General features: G+C 40.0%; 1 protein-coding gene across 1 annotated transcript; it reads right to left on the bottom strand.

The window, feature by feature from the left end:
• Nucleotides 1-5,429: 5,429 nt before the first annotated feature.
• Nucleotides 5,430-22,750, bottom strand: letmd1.L (LETM1 domain containing 1 L homeolog). The gene is made up of 9 exons (XM_018247490.2): nt 22,428-22,750; nt 19,357-19,508; nt 17,226-17,341; nt 15,328-15,410; nt 14,833-15,019; nt 13,422-13,523; nt 10,580-10,732; nt 8,605-8,701; nt 5,430-6,273 (listed from the first exon to the last, which is right to left on the bottom strand). The coding sequence occupies exons 1-9, from the start codon at nt 22,517-22,519 to the stop codon at nt 6,200-6,202; spliced, it is 1,056 nt and encodes a 351-aa protein (XP_018102979.1). The 5' UTR covers nt 22,520-22,750; the 3' UTR covers nt 5,430-6,199.
• Nucleotides 22,751-23,073: the final 323 nt, after the last annotated feature.

Genomic DNA, 23,073 nt, shown 5'->3' with positions numbered 1-23,073 from the left:
AATGCGGTAGTTGGGGGTGGGCCCAAGGTTCAGCTGAATGCAGAATGAATGAAGTGGGCGGTGCTTTGTTTAGAAAACCAGTGACAGATGTCAGCAGCTAATAGAGAAAAAAAAACCAATATATAAGACAGTATTTAAGTGGTTGAAGTTTTATTTACGGTGCTGCTCGGAGTTATCCTCAAATTCTAAAGACAATTGAAACCATGCACATGATGTTCCCCCTCTATGCATCTAATAAAGACAGGTTTCCTGGTGGTCCTGAACATTTCTTACAAAAGGGTAATGTGTACTAGTTTGACATTTTCCTTAATAGTGATGACCTATGAAGCCATGTGCCTGCTATATTTTTGTTAAAGTGGTTGTAGAAATAAGTTGATCCCTCCCAGTAATAGGGTTGGCCGAGCCTCTGCTCTATCACTAATGTGGCTTCAGATGACCGATCTGTGATGCGACTGGAACGATGAATAGAATTGCACCAAGATATTTGTACAAATCTTCAGCTGTATAGATCCTTGAGTATCACTACAACAGAGAGTAAATAACGGTATATTTATCTGTACATGGCTAATCATTGGAGAGAGATGCTTCTATGGTTTCTCCAGAAAACTCACTATGAAGATATTGAACTGTATTCTACGATGAACATTTCAAGAAGGATATCTGTGTGGGGGTTGTGTATACTATGTCTTCAACATTTGATTCCTCTCATTTACTTCAACTGACAAGCTGATGATGTTGGTGTTTTTTCCCCCTTATGTTTTGTACCATATACACTGTGAGACGTCCCCGGTGAAGACTCATGCCATTGCCATAAATGTCAGATGGAAAGAATGCTTCCCTAGCTCCACTCCTCTTGCTCTGAATAGCAATGTCTGCTTCAATGAATAACCCGGCTCTCCTTTCTCACTGAATCCCATCATTCTGTGTAAGACACAAAGCTTATCATGCCTTTTTTTTTTTTGCCTTTCTAGGATTTCTGAATTGTGATAATTTCCGTATTTAAGAAAATATTTAAATGTAAAAATAAATGAGACTATGCTGAAACCTTTATTAAGATGTTTCCTGTCTGGTGATGTTTTTTACAGAATTTGGGAATTGCTCTTTCTGCGGTCTTTGGATGCACAAAAATAGAGTTGTAAAATTTCAGGAACCAATTAGTTGTAATAACAAGCACAAAGTTTGTCTAGTAACCCATAGCAACTAGTTCAATGTTTTCCCTAATGAGCCCAAGCCAGTAAATGCTTCCTGCTGGCTGCTATGGATTTCTAGGTCTGGAGCAAATGCTGCACGTTTAATTACATTCCCATCTTGTTCCCAGTAGAAAAATAGGTTCAGGTATATTTACCACCTAAGGCCTATGGCACACATAGTTATAAACATTGCTGTCCTCTAGTCAACAGCAGTTAAATGCAGCTGTCCACTTCTGAGCAGAGGTCTGTCTGTACTACTTAGGTGGCCATACATATTTAAACTGCCAATTTTGGGTTTGTTAGACCGACGTCAACTGCTTTTCTGCAAGTGTATGTGGCCCTCTGACATGCCTCCCAGACCAACTGAGGCCAGCCTCAGCTAGTTGATGTGGTCCTCATCCCGTCATTGTAATCCAATTGTTTGACCCAACGAGCGGATCTTCGTGTATGGCCACCTTAGGGGGTGGAACACACAAGTGGCATTGAGACAATTTAACAAGGAATACAAAGTTTATACAATTGTCTGAACACTTTTTTTTAATTAAACCAACTTACACCATATTGTTTTTATTTTTCATAAAAAATTTGGAGTAATTTTGTTTAACTCGATCTTTCTAAAGCTGATGTTACTGCCACCAAAATGTTAACGCCAAAAAAAAAAACTTAAAAAGACTTTAAATAAAATCATTTGTGTTCCAGTCTAAGCGTAAGGTGTCAAACTCCAGGATGTGATACCAAAAGTCAAAGTAAAATCAAACATGGCTGTCCGTGCCCCAATTACTAATTAACCACAGAGAATCTGGATCTTTATAGGTCTTGGGCATGAAGTGTCCACCCTGTCCTTTTGAACATGAATAAGCTACGCTGGAGTCATTTTTCTTGTTTGATCCAACCTGTGATATAGGTTAACAGACCTCCCCGATTTCCATGTTTAAAGGAACAGTAACACCAAAAAAATGAAAGTGCTTTAAAGTGATGAAAATATTATATACTGTTACCCTGTACTGTTAAAACTGATCTGTTTGCTTCAGAAACACTACTACAGTTCATATAAACAAGCTGCTGTGGAGCAATGGCGGAAATTGAAAAAGGCCTATATGGCACAGGTTAACTAATGGATAACAGATAACACCATTAGACAGACAGAGCTTATTTGTTATCTGCTGTGTAACCTGAGCCGTTTCTCCTTTGAATGGCTGCCCCATTGCTACACAGCAGCTTATTTATATAAACAATAGTAGTGTTTCAGAAGCAAAAACACCAGTTTTACCAGTGCAGGGCAACACTGCATTATATTTTAATTACTTTAAAACACTTATTTTTTGACGTTACTGTTCCTTTAACAGGATGGCAAATTTGTGGACCTTGAAATAGATAGCTGTTTGGTGTGGATCAATAAAGCGTATAGGTCTTGCTTCAAATTCCCTTCATTTTCAATTGGGACCGATGAGAGCTACTAGTCTGATAAATCCTTACTTCTTGCTGTGTTTTGCTAAGCACTACAGCTGTAGCTAAAGAGACACAACATATTGGTTTGCTGAAGCTCATTGTATGAAACATTTTAAAGCCATATGCTAAGCACTAATACACTGATTCTACCTTAACCTTCATTTTCTGCTTATTTCCCACCTGGGAAGTTCTTTCATACCAGCTAGTCATTCACTGATCTGCTGTTTGGTGGAAATCTTTCCCTGATATGCCCACATTGAGTTGGCTGATCTGATCATGTGGCCCTCAGGCCAAACAATGATAGTAATGCCTTGAAGACTTACAAGATTTTTAAACCTGCCCAAAAGATACAATACAGGAGCACTACTACAGCAGCATCAGTCTGTATATGGCCACCTTAACTTCACTTCTCTTTCCCAAAATGTCTTTTATGTCTGGTTACCTTTTGTGCAGATCTAAGATGAGAAACCGAAACTAAAAGTGATACATCGCCTTGGCTATTAGGTTGCCATTTTGGGCTCAGGGAGGAATTTTTATCAGCTGTGTGACAGATTTGTCTTCATCTGGATTCCTACTTAAAGGGGAACTTAAAGGGGAACTACCACGAAAATGTAATATAAGCTTCATCATACTGAAATAAATCAATTAAATATTCTGCATTGTTTCTGAAATAATAAAGTTTATCTTCACTAACCCTCTCTCAGCATCAGTTTCTCTTCATTCTCTCTTAACGCTGCAGTTGGGTGTCAGATATTCATTTACAGTTAAGGTCCCCATAGACGCAAAGATTCTTCTTTGGTGAACGACCGATTTCAGTGCAGTCCGACCAATCCGTCAAATAGGTTAGTGGGATTCGAACGATCATACATCTTACAATTTTTCGTCCGACATCTCAGAAAATTGATTGGTCAAGTTTAAAAATCTTTATCGGTCCCAGTGCAATCTATCTATGTTTGCAGGGCCAAGCAGGCAGCTACTCTTCAGTTTTGCTGGCAATATCGCCTGAAATGGTCTTTTTATTGATGGACAAATGATCATTTCGAGATAATCGTGGTCTCATGATAACGATTGGATCTTTTAAAAATCTTTACATCTATGCCCAGCTTTATATCCACTATATCTTATAGGGGGGCTTCCTTTCCTAGCAGATGTATTAGAGCTCACTCAAATAACTGATTCCAGTACAAACAAAATCTAACAAAATAACTGTCTTTTGCACAAATCCAGCATGTAGAGAGACATGATGTCTGGTGATTTTAATAGACTGAGCTCTAATCTTCTAGGCAAAAAGGAGCCCCCCTATAAGATATATTGGATCTAACTGTTAATGAATATCTGACACCCAACTCCTGAATGAAGAGAAAGAGATGCTGAGAGAGGAATAGTGAAGATACAGTATGGAATATTTAATTGATTGTATTTCGAGGAGGTATGAGGAAGCTTGTATTAAATTTTCATTTTCGCGATAGTTCCCCTTGTTTTGGATAGGTTAAACTTAAAGGAGAAGTAAATGCAATCAAAACAATCAATCAATACAAACTTACCATAAATATAAAATACATGGTATCCCGATCCATACTGCCAATATTATTATATTCTATAAGTGCACCCTGATTTTTATGTCATTGTCCAAATGCAGTGTTCCCCGTTGTAGCCTGTAACATGTGAGGTTTTGCAGAGTTATCATGCAGTGTATGCACTTGTCACCGACCACACAGCACAGAAAGGAGGAGGAGTCAGCCATGATGACATCCAAGTACAGCATGATTAGCAATCCACAGGGGAAAATAGACTGCTTAGCAAGAAAGGAAAGAACAGTACACCTATGACTCAACTCATCTGTAGTACCCTATCATATTTATAACTGTGAGGCTTTCCAGATCAGAGGGAAATAGCTGCTCTAGAATCACCTCTCATGAAATTACCTCCTCGTCTTCTCTCTGTTCCATACTAAATCCAGGTGCTCAGCCACCAGCGTCCCAGCTGTACATATAGCAATACATTTTAGATTCAGGCAGCACTCCAGGTAAAATAAGTACATCCACATCACCGGACGCGTTTCGGGAAGGATTCCCTTAAAGGGGACCTGTCAAAACTAAAAAAATGATTCAAAATGCTATTTTATCACATTAGTCAAGCAAAATGAACTTTAATTACACTATATAAATTATTTGAATCTTGTTTCCATCAGTCTGGGAATTCATAATTATAGCAAGCAGGCAGGAGCCATTTTGTAAACACTGTTATTAAGACAAGCCTTGTATCATCTCAGAGTCTTGTTTGTGCACCAGAATGGGGGACCTGATGTCCATCCCCATGCCCTGGCTACACAATTAAATGGTAAAGAGAATGGGAAATGTGGGGAGAGCAGTGACATCTAGGGAGTGCTGAATGGAAAGTGAAAGTAATTGTCTGCCCCGCCTCTATGCCTAAGGCATAGAGGAGGGGCAGACAATATTTGATTGACAGCTGAGATATCTATGCGCTATGAATGCTTTAATAAAAAAAAGAATTTGGATTTCATGTTTAATTTGAAAAGGACTTTTATTATACGGCTTTTTGTGTCTGGGTGACAGGTCCACTTTAATCATAGCCTATGAATAAGGGAATCTTTCCTGAAACGTATCAGGAGAAGTGGATCCACTGCAAGCTGCAATAAATGCTCTCTTGTTTTACCCGGAGCACCGCCTGAATCTACATTTTATTTCCAGATTAAAAGCATGTCCTGTATAGAATGAGAACAAGTTTCAGGGAATTGTGTTCATTAAAAAAAAAAAATCCACAGTTGAATTTACAAAACAAAACAAGTTTAAGTTGTAAATGGTAAACAGCTTTTCCACCAATAAAACATACAGAAGCATGCATTGCCAAAGAAACAATTCATATTAAAAAAAAGATAAAAATAGGAAAACAAAAGTAGTTCCTCCGTACCCCAAAGCACAATCCATATTTCACTACATAATATTCTTCACTGCCTTCAGTATCATGCACAGCTGTTTGACTACAGATTGATTCCATACAGAATTTCAGCAGCACTTTCACTATTTTTAGTGGGAATATTTTAAGGCTTCTTGTTTTGTAAAACTCTGGCGAGCAAATAACCATATTACAGAGCTGTGTGCATCTGCCAGGCTTGCATGCACTGCTCAATTAAAGCAAACATATTCGGTTGAAAGTGCACAGCTCCTCCAGTATACACATCCCTCAGCCATTTCTCTTGGGTGGGGTAAATATTACTAGGCACTGCTGCAGCTGCCATATTCATACCAAGTTCAACCACTGAAAATGGGAAGGTCATATCTGGTGAACCTTGTGGAATTTTAATAACGACACAAAACACTTCATGGTTTGGTCCATTCTCGTCTTGCTTGTAGGCCGCTTTCCTCTCTGTGTCAGCGAGTAGGAACATCTGGGTCAGGTGTTCAGTGCAGGGTTGCCTTTAAGCAAAGATGAGAAACATATTCCAAGCTGACTTTTCCCAGCATTATAATGGACTGTGAGTTAGGATACGTGAAGGCCACAACTGTGCACAATAAATACAGTCCCCATCTAGTCGACCATCATTGTTTTAAGGACTGGAGGTAGTTGGCAGATAATAAGATCATACTATGCAGCAATAACGATGCCTCCGACACTGAAATATAGAAAGTGGCTGTTAATAACGTGCAACTTGAAATGTCTCAGAACAAATACAGCCCACACATTGTTTAAAGGAAAACTATACCCCTCAAACAATGTAGGTCTCTATAAAGATATATTGCTAAAACAGCTCATATGTAAAACCCTGCTTCATGTAAATAAACCATTTTCATAATAATATACTTTTCTAGTAGTATGTGCCATTTGGTAATCATAAATAGAAAATTGCCATTTTAAAAAATAAGGGCCGCACCCTGGGATCGAATGATTCACAGTGCACACAAACAAATCAACAAACCATACTTGTTAGGTCACATGAGCCAATTAACAGGCAGAGTTGTGTCTTTTGCTTCCACACTTCTTCCTGTTACAGTTAGAGCTGCAGTATTTCTGGTCAGGTGATCTCTGAGGCAGCACACAGACCATCACGAAATGGTGGCTCAAGGGAAGAGATGTAAAAGGGCAAGATTTACTTAAATATATATTCCGGTATTCTTTAATATGCCACTTAATTTGATATAAACTGTTGCTCAAGTATTAATTTTGGGGGTATAGTTTTCCTTTAAGTTAGGGCAGCGATACTTGGGAAAAGTTGGTGTTGCTTGACAGATCAGTGTGGATCGCTTAAATAAAAGGCCTTCAGAATTATATGGGTCAGGCCACACAGGGCGTTTTGGGGAGATTTGGTCGCCCTGTGTGGATTTACCCTAAGGGTCATGTCTCCAGTTGCAGACTGAGATGATTAAGTCTACCTTAGCTCAAAACAAAATTGCAAATATCTAAAAACATGAGCCGTCTATCTAAAAACAACAGCCATTCATCAACAGCTCTGTGGATTTTCAAGACAGGAAATTAGCATTCTCCCCCATATTTCACTCAAATAGGCCAGTTCCGTGTTCACTGCTTTGGGGCAGAGACGTAACTAGAGGGGGGCGGGCCCTGGCGCAGGACGTGCAGCCGGGCCGCGCCCCCCTCCGTACGGCCGGAAATGAGTGGTGCGAGCTGCCGGGGGGCTCTGAGGGGGTGTGGACCCTAGCCCAATCGCACCCCCTGCTCCCCCGGTAGTTACGCCACTGCCAGGCCCGGATTTGTGGAAAGGCCACCTAGGCCCGGGCCTAGGGCGGCAGGATTTTAGGGGGGCGGCATGCTGCCCAACCACACCCACATTGGTTCAAAAGCACTGGGGATGCGCTGGAGATACAATAATTTCTTAAATTTGCCGTGCGCCAATCCCCATTGTTCCTGTCCCCCTGGAGGGGACAGGGGCGACGAAAGGTAGTGGGCCTAGGGGCGCCCACTATGTAAATCCGGCCCTGGCCACTGCTTTGGGCCCACCCCGTAGACACCAAGCCCCACAGTTTGGCAAACACTGTGTAACTGGTTTATGATAATGCACGCTGCAATAGAACATTGTAATGGAGGATCTGGCTAATATACACAACAGGAATACAGTACATAGAAACAGCAATCAACAGCACATATTACCACTCCTTCTGGGTATTATGCAGAGCAGCAATCACTCATAGTAACAACACTGTATTACAGCTACATTAGCTCTAACTCACTTTTCAGCACTTTTGCCAGTGTATCCAGATTGAGTGATCAGAAGTACCTTTGTATTAAAAAGCTAAAGCAGATCCATCAGTCTTAAAGGGATTGTTCATCTTTAAATAAACTTTTAGTTTGATACAGAGATTGATATTCTGAGACAATTTGCAATTGGTTTTCACTTTATTTATTTGTGGTTTTTGAGTTATTTAGCTTTTTATTCAGCAGTTGTTTGCAAATTCAGCAATCTGATTGCTAGGGTCAAAAGTACCCTAACAACCATACATTTATTTGAATAAGAGACAGGAATATGAATAGGAGAGGCCTGAATAGAAAGTTGAGCAATAACAATACATTTGTAGCCTAACAGAGCATTTGTTTTTAGATGGGGTCAATGACCCCCATTTAAAAGCTGGAAAGAGTCAGAAGAAGAAGAAGGCAACTAATTAAAAAACTATAAAAAATAAATAATAAAGACCAATTGAAAAGTTGCTTAGAATTCGCCATTTTATAACATACTAGATGATAACATCAAGGTGAACACCCCTTTAAAGCATTTTAATGTAATGGGAGAGTTATTAATCATACCCTGGGCTCCCATAAAAGTGATTATGATATATGTTAAAGTAAAAAGTAAGAGTGTTAAGAGTCTGGATCTCTTAGAGGGCTTCACCTGGCAAATATGCTTCCAGTTGGACAGCTCTGGCTAAAAGTTTTTTTTTACATTGTACTAGTGCAGTGTTAAAAAGTAACCTAAACAGGTCTAAGATGTTCATACCTTTTAACCTGCTGGATAGCTGGAGCCAACAATTTAACCATGTCTTGCAGTCTTCCTTACTAAGATGAGTAGAATTCAACCCTCTGACATAACAAGCCTGCAGAAAAATAAAAACATGCAAATGACTAAGTCTGCTTCTATATTGCACCATATCTATAAGCCTCTTGTACAATGGCAATTGTGACTGGTCCTCTGCTTATGCAGAAAATGCAACGGTCAAAATGTCCCTATCTTCCTACAATAGCATACAGGTATGGGACCTGTTATCTGCTTGGGACCTGGGGTTTTCCGGATAATGGATCTTTCTGTAATTTGGATCTTCATACTTTAAGGGTCTGGCCACACGGGCAGATCCGGGGAGATTAGTTGCCAGGCGACAAATCTACTCTTCTTTGCGGCGACTTATCTCCCCGATCTGCCTTCCGCCGGCTAAAATGAAAATCGCCTGGTGTAAAAAAAATTAAATCGCCTGGGGGCAGGCACTCGGAGCGCTTCATTTTCAGAAGTCACCCGTAATTGCCTCACGAGGAAACTTCTGGCAACTTCGGAAAACGAAGCGATCCGAATGGCTGCCCCCAGATGATTTTCATTTTAGCGGGCGGAAGGCAGATCGGGGAGATTAGTCGCCGCAAAGAAGAGGAGATTTGTCGCCTGGTGACTAATCTCCCTGAATCTGCCCGTGTGGCCAGACCCTGAGTCTACTAGAAGAGCACATAAACATTAAATAAACCCAATAGGCTGGTTTTGCTTCCAATAAGGATTAATTATATCTTAGTTGGGATCAAGTACAAGCTACTGTTTATTACAAAGAAAAAGGAAATCATTTTTTAAAATTTTTCTATGGGAGACGGCTTTCTGTAATTCTGAGCTTTCTGGATATCAGGGTTTCCGGATAATAGATCCCATACCTGTATAATGCTAATGTGCAGGGGGAACCTCCATTCAGAAATGAGCAACCCCCACACTTTACAGCAATACTGCCATTTCTCTGCAATGATTAGTTGCTATGAAGCGCATTTTACACCTTTTAACTTATGTTCCCATTTAAATCTGTAAGATCTATAGGCGACTAACAGTGACAAAACAGCAGCATGCATGCTGCTGTGTATAAGAAGTGTTATTTAAAGGGTTTTAATATAATGCAGTGTTGCCCTGCAATGGTAAAACTAGTGTGTTTAGAAACACTACTATTGTTTATATAATTAAGCTGCTGTGTAGCAATGGGGCAGCCATTCAAAGGAGAAAAGACTCAGTTTACACAGCAGATATCAGATAAGCTCTGTAGAACATAATGGTGTTATCTGTTATCCACTATTTAACCTGTGCCATATAGCCTTTTTTTTCCAATTTCCACCATTGCTACAAAGCAGCTTGTTTATATGAACTATAGTAGTGTTTCTGAAGCAAACACATCAGTTTTACCAGTGCAGGGCAACACTACATGATATTTCCATTACTTTAAGGGTAAGGGCACACCTGAAGATTCGGGGAGATTTAGCCGCCCGGCCACTAATTGCCTGTTCTTTGGGGTAACTAATCTCCCCGAACTGCTTCCCCGTGTCTCCTGTCTGCTTCAACGAAAAAATGACTGCGCCAATGCACTCACAGCGCTTCGATTTCCGAAGTCGTCTGAAGTTTACTTGTAAGGAAACTTCGGGCACTTCGGAAATCGAAGCGCCGCAAGTGCATTGGCGCAGGTGTTTTTTCATTGAAGCAGGCGGAAGACATGGGGAAGCAGTTCGAGGAGATTAGTTGCCCAAAAGAAGAGGCCATTAGTCGCCGGGTGACTAAATCTCCCCAAACCTCCAGGTGTGCCCTTACCCTAAAACACTTTCAGATTTTGGTGTTACTGTTCCTTTAAGTACTGGCTGGGTAAAAAGCTGCACCTTTTTATTAGAACCATATATTCCCTACATACTAAATAGGAACCATAAATAACTCAAGTGCAGTTAAAATAAAGCAATGAATGTATTACCCGCTTGAGTTCTTCCTCTGACAGCTCATTCACACCAAGCTTGAGAAGTGCACAGTCAAGATTTTGTATCTCACATATATGGCTCCCAAGCCGACGCTGTAGCAGGAAAGCCGGGAGGTGGGGTGTCAGGAACATGACGCGGCTGAGGGCTTTCTGTTGGAAACAGAGCAGGGTCAATGATTTCAGTAAAAAAAAAACATTAACAGATCAAAGGAATGTCTGCCAATCTATCAGTTTGATATGACCATAATGATTACTAAATAAAAATATACAGATCAAATACAGATGCTTACTGCATTGGAAAATATATAGATATTTGTATGTGTGTATATTACAGTGCACAAATATTTACTGGTTATAGGGAATGGCAAGAGTTGTGTTTCTAAACTTGTACCTGAACAAAAGTTTTTGTTAGAAGGGTGCAACATAACTTAATAGGCTACCTTTTACCTAGTCAATTCTGCCACAGGAAGAATTTACACAACAAACCCTTTTGGAGGGGATATCTATCTATCTATCTATCTATATCTATAGCCCAAGCTGGTGCACAACAGCAATCAAAAAAAATGCCTGGGTGCCGGTTTGAAACACAGATTATACATATATAAAATATATATATATATATATATATATATATATATATATATATATATATATATATAATCCTGAAGAAGGCCGCAAACAGGGGCCGAAACGTTGAATAAACTTTTCATTTTTTTTTCACTACTATGAAAGACCTGTGAGTTTGGTTATTTGGTTAATTTTAAATATATATATATATATATATATATATATATATATATATATATATATATATAAATATATTGGATACGCAGACAAAGGGGAGGAAAATCAAATGGTGTATATATATATATATATATATATATATATATATATATATATATATATATATATATATATATATATATATATATATATATATATATATATATATATATATATATATATATATAGTCAAACACAAGAGTCCTCTGCACTCAACTTGTGATACGAGTTCCGTTGTATATATGTTGGTATGTCCGTGTAACTTAATCTACATTTGTGAAACCATTCAAGATCAGAGATAGATTTTCCCAGTCGACAGTCAATACGAGGAACTCAGTATTACCTGTCTCAAAACATTGTCTGGAAAAGGGTCACAGTGCAGAAGATCTTAGGTTTAGGTTGATACAACATGTCCCACAACCAAGGAGAGGGGGGGGATAGAATATTGTTGTTGAAAAGGTCGGAGGTACAATGGATTCACCGATTAAAGTCACTGAGTCCGAATGGGTTAAACAAGGATTTTGACTAACACCTGTTCATTTGAGATAGGCATATGACTGACCTGTTTATTTAGTGAGAATTGAGATGTGTAATTTCATATATTGCTGCGAAGCTGGCTGATATGTATGCTGTACAGATAATAATATTATGTACCCTGTATAATACTAATGAATGTTCACTATATACATAAATCTCTAGGCACCGTAGATAGAGTATAGCCAATAACCAACATGGAGCTTTTTACTTCAATGGGTGGATACACGTGTGCTCGCTTCTGTGACGCATTGACGCTGGTTGCGTTGTTACGTCAGAGTGACCGGGCACGCTGATTCCGCTATTTCAATGGTGACGATAGACTTCCGGGTCTTATACTGTCTCTATGCGATATGCACCAGGGATAAGCTTGAGAAAGGGGGCAGGGGACCTCCGAAACTTCGCGTGATGTCTCCGTGTAGATGAGTATACTTGAATTTGTCATGCTTTTATGATGGGACAATAAATGTTACGTTTTAACTAATTGGAGTGCGACTCTGCTGGAACATATATATATTGTCAGCACCCAATCAAATGTCAAAGTGTGAGGAGGATGGTTCTCATCCTCCAATAGAATTAAACAAAACATTGTACAGGAGGGTACACTGTGAAGAGACAAATACACTGAGGAGTAGAAGAGGAAGGTGAGTGTCTCTGCCTGGCTAAGGACCCGTGTTTCTATCTATATTCAATTTTCCACAATGATGGCACGATTAAGCATTAAAAGACCAGTAACAAACATTTTTTTTTTTTTTTAAAAAATTGTTTCTACTTAACGGAAAAAAAAAAAAAACAAGACAGTTTTAACTTTAAATTAGCAAAGTCTTACAGGGCGACGATCCATTGTGCGGTGCTCGATTTCTCCTCCCTGCCTTCTATGGGAGATAGTCAGGGAGGAGAAATCGAGCGCCGTACGATGGATCATTGCCCTGTCGCCGTTTCTGAGGAGGAGCACAAGCAGAGAATCGGTAAGTCATTTCTTAATAAAGACTTTGCGAATTTAAAGTTAAAACTGTCTTTGTGTTTTTTTTTCATTAAGTAGAAACACATTTTTTAATGTTACTGGTCCTTTAAGTACAATCACACCAACATATTCTGATAAATGAAAATGTTTCTCTTTAGCTTATTTGCTTATTTGATAAACAAAAAATGCATTCATCAACAAAACAATAATTTCATTTCTAAATGTTACAATATCCAAATCCTATTCTCTAATACATATATGAATGCAATGTTTTCCCAGTGATGTGCTTGCTTATTTTGTTTTTTTTTTGTTTTTTAAAGGGAATTTTTTTATTGTTTTAACAACACAAAACAAACAATCCCAAACAAAAAATAATATACATGTCTCAGTTGTAATTGGTTATAATAACTGCAAATTATGTTGGTGCAGATACAGTGTCATGTCAATATTAGTTTTTGTTAACAGCAGTTATAGGTCATGTGTGTTCCAGGGAGTCTGGGTCTTATTTTGCTTTTAACCTTCAAAATCTCAGCTGCCACTAATATGTGGACCTCCTACCATTTGCTGAACATCAAGTCTCTTCATACCCAAAGGCGGACCTGAGAATGCGGTACAGACAGCCTGGAGGTTTTCCACTTGTGGGTGGGTGCCGTGCTGCACCTAAGAAACAGCAAAGAGATCTATTTTCACTTGGGGACATGAATGTATTTGTGAAGCAATTGCAGCTGAAGCAACAGGACATGGGGCAATATTTATCAAAGAGTGAAGTTACAGATCGCCACAGTCCTCTAGAGTGAAATTCCGCCACTCTCCATTCATTTCTATGGGAATTTGAAAGGTGTATTTATCAAAGGATGAACTTTCACCTATTGGTAAATACTCTTTTAAAAATCCCATAGAAATGAATGGAGAGTGGCAGAATTTCACTCTAGAGGACTGTGGCGATCTCTAACTTCACTCTTTGATAAATATACCCCATGGTATTCTGTAGTATGCGATTACAATGAAGTAGATTTGTTATTTCACTGTATGATACAGTACATATTGTATCACTAGCTTATAAATGACTTATTGGGATAACATATTCCAGTTAAAAGAAAAGCATCAATCGAATGCATGAGTGTATTCTCCATTTACCTGCCATGCTCGTGTTTCTAATTCAATATAAACCAAATCACTACTGATAGTCCCACTTTACCTGATTTAACAGATGTATATACAGGTATGGGAACTGTTATCCAGAATGCTCATGACCTGTGGTTATCCGGAAGACGGATCTTTCTTTAATTTGGATCTTCATACCTTAAGTCTACTAGAAAATCATGTAAATATTAAATAAACCCAATAGGGTCAGTTTGCTTCCAATAAGGATTAATTATATCTTGGTTTGGATCAAGTAGAAGGTATTGTTTTATTATTACAGAGAAAAAGGAAATCATTTTTAAAAATTTGGATAAAATGGAGTTTATGGGAGACGGCCTCATCGTGATTCTGAGATTTCTGGATAACAGGTTTCCGGATAACAGATCCCATGCCTGTACTATTAACCCACTCTTATAATGGGTAGAAATAAATGGACAGTGATTGCTGAATGAAAATAATTAATATCAATTTAGTTGAATATGCAAGAATTAGATCATAACGCCCAGGCCCGGATTTACTTCTAGCACCTGCCCGTTTTTGTGTGCACCCATGTGACACCACCCCCCACCCCGGATCGCTCACTAGAATCCGGTTGAAAATGCCTAAATGTGGAAAAGGCTGCAATGTATATTAGCTAAATGGAATGTTCATAAATAGTACCCATGCTGTGTCACTGAAAGATCACCAGTTTATGAAAACCACCTACAGAAATCTAAGCAAATCAGTAACGCCCGCAGTGCTCTCTGCATTGGCTTGAAAGAATTTGGAGTAAGTAGTAAGTGCTAAGCAGGTAAAAAAAAAAAAAAAAATCAGTGAAATCACATACCAGAGTGCACAGCTGCAACATCTGATTGCGGAGATTCCTTTCAGATAATTTAGGAACTGCTTTTAACAAGCCATCAAAGATTTCGGGGTACACCTCAACTCTCATTCTGTGATAAATATCCATGAATTCTTCCTGCTGTTTTGGGGTCCAAAAGTGCCGAATTAACAGCTGCCGAGGAAAGAAATACCTTAAAGAAAAAGCAGAAAGAAGGCTTATTTTCTACCCATTAGAGAACATAGATCCAATAAACTGCTACTACATGGCAAACTGTCTTGCTGTCCATCATAGCACATTTACATCACGTTGTAATTGTTTTGCAGAGGGGTTTAATAAACACAAGGCAGTGAAGCAGAGATTTCATTTATTGGTCCAAAGTATCACCCTCTCATGGACCAGTGCAGGCTGGTCTGTAGTAATTCGCCCCAGAATACCAACATGGCTGTCATTGCAATTCTGCATGGCTCAAAAGAGACAGAACTCACGAGTTATACTTACATCAGGACAAAGACGAGGTAGTTGGCAAAGGGCGGAATGGAAATGATCACAACTGGGGCAGCTTTTATAATATCTCTCCGGAACTGAACGGGAAAGAGAGGGTTGGAGAAAACAGAAAAAGGAAGAAATATTGTTAATTGTATGTGGAATAACGGACAATCTGAGGAAATGTAAGTTTGGCAAATAATAAAGCCAAATAAAATTTCCCTCTAGCATTTCAGTAAACTGGAGTAGAGAAAGTCTCTACTTACATGGTGACCAGTGGAAGATACAGAACCTCCATTACTGCCAATTCATACACATATGGGAAGGGGGTGTCATTCTTACAGACCCTAAAATGCTTGCCAGTTACTCTGAACGGCTGACTATTTTTAAATTACATAGACTGCAGATTCTTGACAATATTCTTTTCCATTCCTACAAGTGATATTTTTTACCCCCACTTCTACCAGCTGAACCTCAATAATGTTTCTTCCTTTATTAAACACCAAGGATAATAAATAATGCCAGGCAATAGGTATGGTTATCCATCATGCATTCCAGCAAATGTGACTGTTTATATGATAAAGCAAAATGACACAAAAATATTTTTAAAATTGTAAAATCACATGTGTAATGTATGTGTAGCGAAGTGTAAAAAATATTTGGTCAAACACCAAACTGAATGGATCCCCTGCCATTACCCCACAGTCATAACATCCTCAATGACTTGTGCCTTTTTTCAGACTCAGCTAGTCGTTACTATATAATAGCTGCCTATGAGGAGCCAGGGGCATGCTACAATGAAACACTGGAGGTTAGAGAATAATATGAGGCCGTTAAAATTATTGTCAGTGCCAGAAAATAGACAAGGAGTTATTCCACGACTCAGTGTTTATCCCTAAGGGGAATGAGGCTGTAAACAAAAGCAGGTCTTTTAATACATATGACTTTATTTATTGTATATGCATTATTTATATACATGCTCCATGTTTAACACTCTACTCCTTCCCCTCCAGTACCATTAGCAATATTTCATCCCTTTGCTGCAGGTATCATGAGCTCTGCACATGTTTGCACTATAATCTGCTATTGGTACAGAGCTAAATATTCAGGTGTATGTGAAAACAGTCACGTTGCTTGTCTCTCTATAACCAAAAGCACATGCCACCTTACCAAAACACTGTTGGGTTTTAAAAAAGTTCTTATTTGTTTACTTGCCCCTTAACAGCATTGACATTCCCATGATCCTCTGCTCTTTTGACAACATATGTCACCCTTATACCTTATACTGGCCATACAGAAGGTTGCCTTCCATGACATCCTCCTCTTTTCTTCCCTCTATTTACTTACTTGAGCAAGACGCTGCTGTAATACTCATCAGCCTCCCCTAATTATACAAATATCAACGCTGCCTAAACTTAATCTCAACCTGTCTGCTGGAAGTTGTAACATTACCTGGCCTTAAAAGTGGCCATAGACGTAGAGATCCGCTCATTTCGCAATGTCGCCAAACAAGCAGATCTCTCCTCGATATGCCCACATTGAAGTGGGCGATATCGGGCTGATCTGATCGTGGGCCCTAGGGTCCAACTATCGGATCATAATGCATCTGATATGGGCCGTCGGATCATGGGACCACATACACGCACAGATGCGGCCACGATCCAGCGGGATTTTTTTAACCTGCCCGATCGAGATCTGGCCGGCTTTCAGACAGATATCGATTGGGAAAGCCCGTCGGATGGCCCCACACACGGGCCAATAAGCTGCCAACTCGGTCTGTCGGCAGCTTTTATCTGCCTGTGTATGGGGGGCTTTCAGTAGCCCACTCTCTACATACAACAATAAGATAAATAGTGCACCATAACAAACACATTTTAACCAAGCAACAGTTGCAGCCCCTCCTACAAACATACCTGCCTTAATTTCTCCATTTCCCTATAAGGCAGCTGCTGGAACGGTATTCCTTCATTCCTCATTCTTTGCTTTATGTAGCCCACTTCTTTTGCTTCTGTCATCAACATCCAAAAGCCTAAATATTTTTCAGAACAAAGGAAAAGTGGTTGAAATGATAGGATTTTATCAACTTGCACAGTCAGTTCTATGAACTTAAGGCAAGTGTTTTTTTTACCCAATTATGTATTCTCTCATGGACATAACCATTAGGAGATGGGGCATTGGGGAACATAATGCCAGAATGCAGCCACTGAAGCTGTTCATTGGACACCCATTTATTTTTTACCATTTCAAGATGGATTTAATGTATAAACATAAACTCAGTGTCGGACTGGCCCACCGGGATACCAGGAAAACTCCCAGTCGGCCCCGGCGTCAGTGAGCCCTCCTGCTTCTAAACATTTGGCCTATGTCATCGCCATTCCCTATTTCTATGAGAACAAAGAGGCTAAATAGATGGAATAATGTAAAGAAATGTAATGTAACTGTAATGTAACGTAGTATGTAAAGAAAAGACACTAGAGGTTGAGCGAGGAGAGGAAGAATAATAGTAATGAGAGTGGGCCCCTGGTCTAAGGTTTTTGGGTGGGCCCCTGGTGTCCCAGTCCGACACTGCATAAACTTGCAATAAAACATTCCCAAGTCTATAGAATTTATAACCCTGGGCAAATTTGCACCTGGCCAGTAACCAAAAGATGACCAGGTAAAACACTGATTGACTGATACAGGTTAATACCCAAGTGCAAACTGATTCAGTGCTAAAAAACTGCACCAAATACGCTTCCCAGATGGAGCCTGAGATGAAGTTCATATTAAAGGAGAAGGAGAGGTTAAATCACCTGTGCAGCAGAGTGAAAAGAAACTTTAAGCAAAAAGCTGTCTTTTTGCTAGAAGTGGAAGAAGGTAAATGCTCCCTGATTCTCACTCCAGGTCAATGGGTATGTGAATATAATCACTGGAGATGCCTATCATTTACCACCCACAGTGATATAACCTTTTCTTTAGACTGTATCATTCTATGCAACATTTCAATAAATGTTTTCTTTTTTCTAGTTTTGTAACTGAACTTGAATTGAATTGGGGTCACTGACCCCATCCAAAAAACAATATGCTCTGTAAGGTTACACATTTATGGGTTTTTTATCAATGGTCGAATTTTAGAGTAATGTTAATTTTTTTTTAAACTCTAATAAATTCCATTTCATTCACAATTTCGAATGATATGTTATTTATGAAACATTTGAATGTTTAAAATTTGATCGAATAGTCCCAAACCGAAAACTTGAATAGAATTGGAATCAAATTCGAATCGAGTTTTCCTCCAGGAAAAAACCCTCAACTTTTTTGACGCGTGTCAAAAGCATTTTTTTTGTTTCTTGGGTCGATAAATCTCACATTCAAATTCAAAATTCAAAATTTCAAAATTGTGAATTTTGACCAAAAATTTTTCGAAAATTTGAATTTATCAATCGAACCTTAGTAAATCTGCCCCTAATTGTTATTGCTACTTTTTATTGCTCATCTTTCTATTCAGGCCCTCTCCTATTCATATTCCACTCTCTTATTCATATTGATGCATGGTTGCTAGGGTAATTTGGACCCTAGCAACCAGATGCTGAAATTGCAATCTCGAGAGCTACTGAATAAAAAGCTAAATAAGTCAAAAACCACAAATACTAAAAAATGAAAACCAATTGCAAATTGTCTCATAATATCACTCTCTACATCATACTAAAAGTTAATTTAAACAACCCCTTTAAATCCTGCATTTTGGCCATCACTGGTTTAATTCATCCATATGGCTTCTAAACCACAGGACACAGAAACTTAGTCTGAATATAATTTAATGGATTTTGCCATTCATCTGCGTCCCTATGGGAACAAACCAACATGACTTAACTGGATCAGTTACTCGCTAAGGTGCAACACCCTTGAGCACACCACACAGATACCTGTTTTGGAAAATCAGAATGCAGCGCTTTTCTTTTGATTTGATATGATTTCCCATCAATAACACAAACTTAAATATCAATTCTAAATATTTGCCCATTAAGAAGGGAATGTCGATTCATAGACGTGTGAATCACTTACCCTTCATGAAGGTGGAATACAAGAGATAAAATTTTGGGAACTTTCTTTCCAAGAAACGCTCGTATTGTTCATTGGCATATTTGGCCTTTGAGGTGATTATGGAGAGCATGCTCTTCGGCTTGGAGTTTGTTGATAAATGGCAGGGCTGGTACCTATAAACACACATTTCATTCATGATGGCTTTAAGTTTACCAAATATTTGTTGCCTAAAGAATATCACAAGAATATTAAAATGTAAGGTTTAATACAGGTTCAAATAGACAAGGAGTGAGCTGTGTCAGGGATACTTCCACTTAAGCAGTGCAAAGAAAGGATTAAGGCCAATCAGTAGCTGGTATATTATTATTATAATAAAAAAAATCAGCATACAAAGGAGTGCATCTAATATTAAAATGGTTCATATATCGGTCGGATCAATGTAGTTGTTTACGTGCGATTCTCCTTCACTTCCGTTTTCACTAAACCATCCGACACATCGCATGCGTTTAGTCGCATTGCGATGTGTCGGGTCAAAACGCATCATCTAGTCCTGCCCAAATGGTTACTCTGAGCGAGGGGGTTAGGATTTAAAAATATGAGCAGACAGCTAGAGCAAAGTTTCTATGGGAACCAGCAATGCCATCTTTTCATTGGCTGTTAGACTGGAGGGTGTGCTTATTAATGTGAGTTGAGAAGAACTGAGCATGCTCATAAGCCAACAGCCAAAGCAAATTCCCGAGGGATGGGGCAGAGTGGGTTACAGGAGAAGAAAGAATCCTAAGGGATTAAGGGGATGCTGCAACCTTACTGTTAACCTTTGAACAATCAGAGTGGCAGCTATATAGAGATTTCAAAGAGGCTGTTCACTGATTAAATTTTTGTGTGGGGGGTTTACATGTCCTTTAAGGAATACCTGAGATGTGTAAGAAATTAAAGTGTGGCACTCATCGGTGTCCACAGAAATTTCTGGGGGGGGGGGTAATCTAATATAACATAGGGTAGCATGCCACTGAAGATGAATGTATTCATGATGCATACAAGATAGCCTCATTAAGGTTTGCCTTGGGGTGGGAAGTTTAAAAAATATTTTGCATTGTTGGGAATTAAATTCACAAATTTGGAACTAGCTGGAGAAGTCAGGGTGGGGCAACTGCACCCTCTTGTCCCCTTCTGCGGACACCCATGATATTGAATCAGGCCCGGACTGGCAATCTGTGGGTTCTGGCAAATGCCAGAGGGGCTGCTATAAGGTGCCATAGAAAGTCAGTATTTAGTGGGCTGGTGGGGGTTGTTTGGGCCTCTGTGTGGGCTGATTGGGCCTCTGTGTACCTGAAATGCCAGGGCCTATTTTAATTCTCAGTCCGGACCTGTATTGAATCATCCTTCATGAGTTCTACCCAAAGGCATGGGCTCTGTTGCTCAAGTGTCCCGGGCCAGGCCAAAAGGACAGCATGAGCGAGTGGGTCCACCTTTGCCGAAGCTTTTCGGCTAGGGGGAGTCCAATCTACCCTGGGTTCTGCCGAAGCTGCTCCCAGGGCGTAAGTCTTGGCCTGGGGTCAAGCCCAAATGACTATGACACCCATCCAGTGGTGCACAAATCAAACACAAAAAAAGGTGCTGGAGTGTGCGGGTGCAATGCCATTGATTGCCTTGGTAAGGCTCCAGTTGGCAGCCGGAAAAATAAAAAACTTCCTGCCCACCTAATGGCTGGAGCAATGGAAGTGAAGCATGATAAGGCAAAAGGTGCAAGTGCATAGCCCCTGACTAAAAATAAATAAAGTACATCCCTCATGGGAGCACAGCAACCCCACTTTCATCAAGCTTCCACTTACCGGCCTAGACCAGAGGACCAAGTCTTTCTCCGTTCTTCACATAATCTCATCCGAGCAGATACTCCTGCTTGATCTTGCCAGCCAGAGGACCAAGGGGCAAATTCACTAACCTGCGGAGTTGCGCTAGCGCAGACTTTGCCACACTTCGCCAGGCGACGTTTCGGCAGGGCATGCTAATTCACTAAAATCCTAAATTGCGCTCAGGGAGGTGAACTGTAGCGAAGTTGCACTAGCGTTAATTCATCAAGGAAAGCGAAGTTACGCTAACGATGCCTTATTTGCATAAGGCGCCAAGTTAAAGTACAATGGACATATATGTAGCAGCAAATACATTACACTACACAAGCCTGGGAAAGCTTTATAGAATAAAATAGAGTTGTTATATTGCTCTATACATGTGCCCACTGTATAGTTTAGGTGCCATATGTTAGGAAATGTAGGGGGGAAGGAATTTACGATCTTGTTCAGCCTATCACCCTTAAAAAAGGAAAAGACGCCAGCGTTTTTTGGGACTTAGAAAAAATTTCAACTTTTTTTGAAGCACTCCCTATCTACTCTATTGCACTTCGCCTGGTCTGAGGTGGCGAAGGCAAGTCTGGCGCAAGAGGTAACGTTCAGTAAAATGCGCAAGTTAGTGAATCAGCGTAGTTACGTCCCATCGCCATAGCGCAACTTCGCCTGGCGTAAGGGTGCGAAGTAGCGCTAGTGTAGGTCCACTTTGCTAGCGAATTTACGCCAGTACCCTTTAGTAAATCAGTGAAGTAATGAAATGACGTCACGCTGGCGAATTTGCGCTAGCCGCTTCGCTCTTTAGTGAATTTGCCCCCAAGTGTTTCTCCTTCTTCACAGAAGATCATAAGAAAGGGTACCTAGCAAACTTGATCTTAGCCAAAATGCAGAGAAGAGGACACCCACGGTGATACTAGTCAGCCAAGTACCCCAGGGCTGTGAGTTTTATTATGGAACAGGAAGCTGAGGCATTCTGGGAAGTTTATCAGCAACTTGTCAGCTTGTACCACCCCTGGGCTCACGTGCAGGAGAAAGCCCGTGTAAGAATCAGGCAAATATAAAGGAGAACAACTAACCAAAAAGCCTATTCGATAAAACACAACATGCCAGAAAGCACTGACACTGGGGGTGCGCTGCATGTGTCTCATTAGTCAGTGAACCTGACCAACTGACAGGCAGCCTACCCGCTTGGCTCACAACAATTGCTGTACATGACTAAGCCGTAGGTGACTGGGGTGTTTAGCTACTCACAGTAAAAGGACGCAGTTCCTCATGCGCCGGCCATTCTCGCTCATCATAAACCGGCAATTTCTCGTCCTGCACAGCGCCATGACTGACAGCATCTTCCTTACACAGCGGCAAGGGCAAGCCTGCAGAGGTCACATGGGCATACGGAGCGTCAATGCAAGAGCTGAACGGCCATTTTGGATGAGGGCACGGAACAGACTATCAAAAGTTAGCGGATATACAATGTGTCATACATTTTCAGGGCCACCATCACAGTGAAAGAGGCAGTACTACAGTCAATGGCCTGTCAATGCGGTGAGGCCTCGGCTGTAGGGAAAGGGATGGGGTTATCCACTAAAGGGGCGGGGTTTTTAAAGATTAGGGGCGGATTGGTCGGGACCCATAGTCTCCCTTTTAAAAGACATGCTTGTTGGGCAGGGAAGAATCATTGTATTACATACTTCCAAAATGTGATGAAAGATTCATCTCTATAAAGTTTAAACTATTATACCATTGAAACTATTATATAGTGAATAAAGTACCTCCTTGTAAAATCTAAGCATAATTATCAGTTACCGAGGAGTTCCACCACCATATAAAAGCACGAGGACGAAGGCCCAGTGTTTTTACAGGTCGTGGAACTCCTAGGTGACTTCTTCTAATATCCGCA

Source organism: Xenopus laevis, chromosome 2L, assembly GCF_017654675.1.
Source record: "Xenopus laevis strain J_2021 chromosome 2L, Xenopus_laevis_v10.1, whole genome shotgun sequence".
NCBI lineage: Eukaryota > Metazoa > Chordata > Amphibia > Anura > Pipidae > Xenopus > Xenopus laevis.
Note: the sequence above shows the minus strand (reverse complement) of the source record. Positions and strands in the feature narration are given on the sequence as shown.

Coding starts and splice junctions, on each gene's coding strand:
- letmd1.L (XM_018247490.2), bottom strand. CDS start 22,519: ATGCTGTCAGTCATGGCGCTGTGCAGGACGAGAAATTGCCGGTTTATG. Junction 19,509..22,427: donor AGGAACTGCGTCCTTTTACT/GTGAGTAGCTAA, acceptor GTGTGTTTATAG/GTACCAGCCCTGCCATTTAT. Junction 6,274..8,604: donor GCTATCCAGCAGGTTAAAAG/GTATGAACATCT, acceptor TCTATATTTCAG/TGTCGGAGGCATCGTTATTG.